At 46.9% G+C, this 4,700-nt stretch overlaps 1 protein-coding gene across 2 annotated transcripts in view; it reads right to left on the bottom strand.

Annotated features, from left to right (window-relative positions):
• Positions 1–3,929: 3,929 nt before the first annotated feature.
• apoda.2 (apolipoprotein Da, duplicate 2) overlaps positions 3,930–4,700 on the bottom strand; it is a 1,932-nt gene continuing 1,161 nt past the window's right edge. For both annotated transcript variants that reach the window (XM_072687047.1, XM_072687045.1), the window contains 3 exons: positions 4,537–4,655; positions 4,346–4,434; positions 3,930–4,232 (listed from right to left, as the gene is read on the bottom strand). In XM_072687047.1, the coding sequence (XP_072543148.1) occupies positions 3,988–4,232; positions 4,346–4,434; positions 4,537–4,655 (453 nt within the window). In that variant the 3' untranslated portion in view covers positions 3,930–3,987. The remainder of the gene's footprint in view (positions 4,233–4,345; positions 4,435–4,536; positions 4,656–4,700) is intronic.

Below are 4,700 nucleotides of genomic sequence, written 5' to 3' on the forward strand. Positions count from 1 at the left end.
TGCAGCTACGAGGCTAATGTAGCTAATCTGCACTGCAGCTACGAGGCTAATGTAGCTAATCTGCACTGCAGCTACGAGGCTAATGTAGCTAATCTGCACTGCAGCTACGAGGCTAATGTAGCTAATCTGCACTGGAGCTACGAGGCTAATGTAGCTAATCTGCACTGCAGCTACGAGGCTAATGTAGCTAATCTGCACTGGAGCTACCAGGCTAATGTAGCTAATCTGCACTGCAGCTACGAGGCTAATGTAGCTAATCTGCACTGGAGCTACGAGGCTAATGTAGCTAATCTGCACTGCAGCTACGAGGCTAATGTAGCCTACAAACAAGCAGGATTTCTGGCAGAAACAGAACTGTAGACCTGCACCAGGCTGGAAGACTGGATCTGCAATAGGCAGCAGCTTGGTGTGAAGAAATCTACTGTGGAGCAATAATCAGAAAATGGGAGACCTACAAGACCACTGCTAATCTCCCTCCATCAGGGGCTCCACGCAAGATCTCAGCCCGTGGGGTCAAAATGATCACAAGAACGGTGAGCAGAAATCCCAGAACCACACAGGGACCTAGTGAATGACCTGCAGAAAGCTGGGACCAACGTTACAAAGGCTACCGTCAGTAACACACTACGCCACCAGGGACTCAGATCTTGCAGTGCCGGACGTGTTCCCCTGCTTAAGCCAGTACAGATCCGGCCCGTCTGAAGTTTACTAGAGAGCATTTGGATGTTCTGGAAGAGTTTTGGGAGAAAGTCTTATGGTCAGATGAAACCAAAGTAGAACTGTTTGGTACAAACACAACTCGCTGTGATTGGAGGAGAGTGAATGCTGAGTTGCATCCAAAGAACACCATACCAACTGTGAAGCATGGGGGCGGCAACATCATGCTTTGGGGCTGTTTCTCTCAGCAAGGGCATTGAAGATGAAACGTGGCTGGGTCTTGCAGCATGACGATGATCCCAAGCACACTGCCAGGGCAACAAAGGAGTGGCTTCGTAAGAAGCATTTCAAGGTCCTGGAGTGGCCTAGCCAGTCTCCAGATCTCAACCCCATAGAAAACCTTTGGAGGGAGTTGAAAGTCTGTGTTGCCGCCGACAGCCCCAAAACATCACTGCTCTAGAGGAGATCTGCATGGAGGAATGGGCCAACATACCAGCAACGGTGTGTGCCATCCTTGTGAAGACTTACAGAAAACGTTTGACCTCTGTCATTGCCAACAAAGGATATATAACAAAGTATTCAGATGAACTTATTTTCCACCATTATTTGCAAATAAACTCTTTAAAAATCAGACAATGTGATTGATTGAAATAAAATATTTAATTGTTACAACTAAAGACGGTGGTTACAGACTCTCCTTTTTAAATAAGAAGTCCATCTCCAGAGGAAGACGAACCGAGACGACATGATTTTCAGAATTGTTTTTGTGTAGCTAATGTAGCTAATCTGCACTATGAGGCTAATGTAGCTAATCTGCACTATGAGGCTAATGTAGCTAATAAGCAACATTAGCTTATGTTAGCAATTAGCATGGAGCTAACACACCACTAGCAGACGTGTCTCTCAGAGTTTTGGTCCAGAACTGAGATTTTCCTCAGATCTTTTCTGAGGTGTAAAACCAGCACTTTTATTATTCACCCTCCTCCTCCCCTCAGACAGAACCGCCTCAGAACCGCCTCAGAACCTCAGTAACGGACTAACCCCACATTAGCGGGCCGGTCTGATCTGGACTTCTAAAGGGGGTTAGGGCCTCTCCTGTCTCACACAGAGGAACACACCGGGTCAGACCGCAGGAGATCGGACCTGCAGAGGTCCTGTAGTCTGAACAATGCTACACCAAGAAGTGTTAGCTTAGCATGTAGCAGCTAGGCTACACGTCTCACGGAAGGTCGGAGGTCACGGAAATCGCTCTCGAGCGAGCGGTCACTGCCCTCTCCGCGTCCCGGGCCTGCCTCGTGCTGAGCATGCGCAGTGCAGACTAAGCAGGGGCTTAAGAGCTTCAAGAGGAGCAGAATCAGGCAGGGGGTCAGAGCGCGGCGATACACCCAGCAGACACGCACAGTCCCGGCAGCCCGGCAGCGGCTCTAGAAAACCACTGTACTAACATTTAATATTTAATATTTAATATTCAACCACATCCAACAGGATTAGATTAAAAACATTTTAACATTTACAATTTTAATCAGAACAGGACTGCATCCTATTATTTATTTGATCTGATTTATTATTAATATTAGCACATTCTGTGCAACATATTAAATATGATCAATTATCAATCAATATAATTTAAAAATAAACTAAAATGCATCACAAACTCAATGCAGGTAAATCACCACTTTCACACTAATATTTGACTATAATAATATAATAATAATAATGATAATATTGATGATGATAATAATAATAATCATAATAAAATATATCTTATTATTTATAAAATTCTTTTCCTAAACTCAAGGTCGCTTTACAAAATGTAGACTAAGATATAAAGACAGTGCAGTTTATAGTAAATGTATAAAGTGTGTGGAATGTGTGTACAGTAGGTTATGGTGTATATTTGTAAAGCTTCTGGTCCTGCAGGCTCATCATGATCACCTCGTCTATTTTGGACTAAAGGACAGACCCGGAGCTGATAACCGGACAGCCTTAACTCCAGGATTCAGCGCCGGACGCCGAGCCAGACGGCCGCACTTCACCAACCAAAAAAGAGGAAATGGCTAATAAATAGCTTAGGACTTAAAGTGGCCAGATCCTGAGGAGATGTAGCGCTAGTTTAGCAATCTCCCGCGCTAAGCTCTTAAAGAGGGATTTGAGCGCGGCTTGTTTGCTGTCGGTATTAGCCCGGCGCTCTGAGGCGAAGGGATAACCGCGGGTTTAACCTTAAAACCGATCTGTCTCTAAAGCCCCCCCCGCTTTACTGCTGACCAACCAACAACAGGGGGTCACGACCTCAGCACCTTCAACCTCACTACAGCAGGAGGTTAGAACACCACCCCTTTGTGGTGGTGATCAATCAAATACACAGCTCCATAACCTTGCTTTAACACCGACAGCTGTAGCGCGGAGCAGACTGGCGTTACCCTCAACCGATGTTTAAGACGGGTCTCCTTTTTTAAAGCTGCTACTGTTAGCCAGCGACAGCTAATGCTAAAGTTTTACCTCCTTCAGTCAGCACGAATTCTAGCTTGCTAATCCTAAGCCGCTAGCTCCTACGCAGCACACTGAACACACACATCTGCTGCATTTGGTGGAAAAGTGAGTGAGTGACCATAAAAGCAGCATCTAGCTAAACAGCCACGTCGCTACAACTGAGCTAACTAGCTGAATCGCCACCAACAGGGTTCTGATGGTCTGTACTGAACGCCTGCACCGAGAGGAAAGTCCAGTAGAAACCAGCAGCTCTACTGGAAATTATTATTATTATTATTATTATTATTATTATTATTATTATTATTATTATTGTCTTTCATACCAGTTAAAACCAGAACATGGATCAGTTTGAATTTCCAAATCCAATCATTAGCAACCCGGTACGTCCAGTAGAGCTGCTCAATGTCTCGCTCAGGCTAAACGCTGAAACTCAGCCCTGTTCCTGAAGGTCAGTTATTCACTGAAACTGAACCGTTAGACAGTCTTAAGGCCGTTAGCATGTGGGGGCTAGTGAGTGTATTTGCTGGGTCATGCTAAACGCTCAACCTCACTCGTTTCAGCTGCGCTCGGGACCTAAACTATGTCAAGAACGAGACCCTGTTCCTAAGAGGGGTTAGCTCTTCTCTCCGCGGTCAGACGCTTTAGAGACGAGCCCAGCCCAGATCAGAGGTCAGTGCTGATTTAGGGGGAAGCGGAGCGCAGCAGCACACAGAGGAAGATCAGACTGTAATAAAGCCCGTAAACTTCCTCACAGCTACAGGACAGATCAGACTGAGATCAGACCCTGAATCACAGCTTTAATAGAAATGGTGAAATCATCACGGCAGCGCGGGGCCTGCTTCACTGCGGCAGGCTGCTGCAGCGCTCTGGCCGCTGGTCGGTGGAGGTCAGCGCGGCGGCGTCGATGCCGTTGGAGATCAGAATGTCCTGCAGCTCAGAGAGAGTTTCCTCGGGGAGGGAGCGGCCGCGGCTCAGGATCCACGCAAACTCCACGTGGAAGAGCTCCAGGTAGTTCGTGCAGCCGTAAACCAGAGAGAAGGTCTCGTAGTCGCTGGATAAAACCCAGTAATTACCAGGAGGAACTCCTGAGGAGACACACACAGCCGGTCTGCTTACAGAAAGACACACAAGGTAGGTGTTTCTGATAAAGTGGCCAGTGAGTGGAAGCTCAAGGTAGGTTATCTGATGCTTTATTTACCTTCAAAGAAGCTGACCTCCAGCTTGGCCGGTTCAGATGGATCTTTGGGTTTGGCCGTTCCTTTAATACTGCTGACCGTTCCATCAGCTCTGAAGACACACACACACACACACACACACATGTAATTACACAAATGTGTAAAAGTGTTCCCTCCGTGCTGATGTGATGGGACTGTGATTTGATGTTCTTACAGGAGCTCCTGGTTCAGCACCAGTACGACTCCGTCCTGCAGGGTGTAGGTAGCCTGAGCACAGTCCCCCTTCTGGAAGGCATTGGGAAGTTTCTGGATCTCGTACCACCGTCCCATATACTGCAGAGAGGCCACAGAGTGGGAGGAGTTACAGGAGTGACCGTT

Source organism: Salminus brasiliensis, chromosome 9, assembly GCF_030463535.1.
Source record: "Salminus brasiliensis chromosome 9, fSalBra1.hap2, whole genome shotgun sequence".
Lineage (NCBI taxonomy): Eukaryota > Metazoa > Chordata > Actinopteri > Characiformes > Bryconidae > Salminus > Salminus brasiliensis.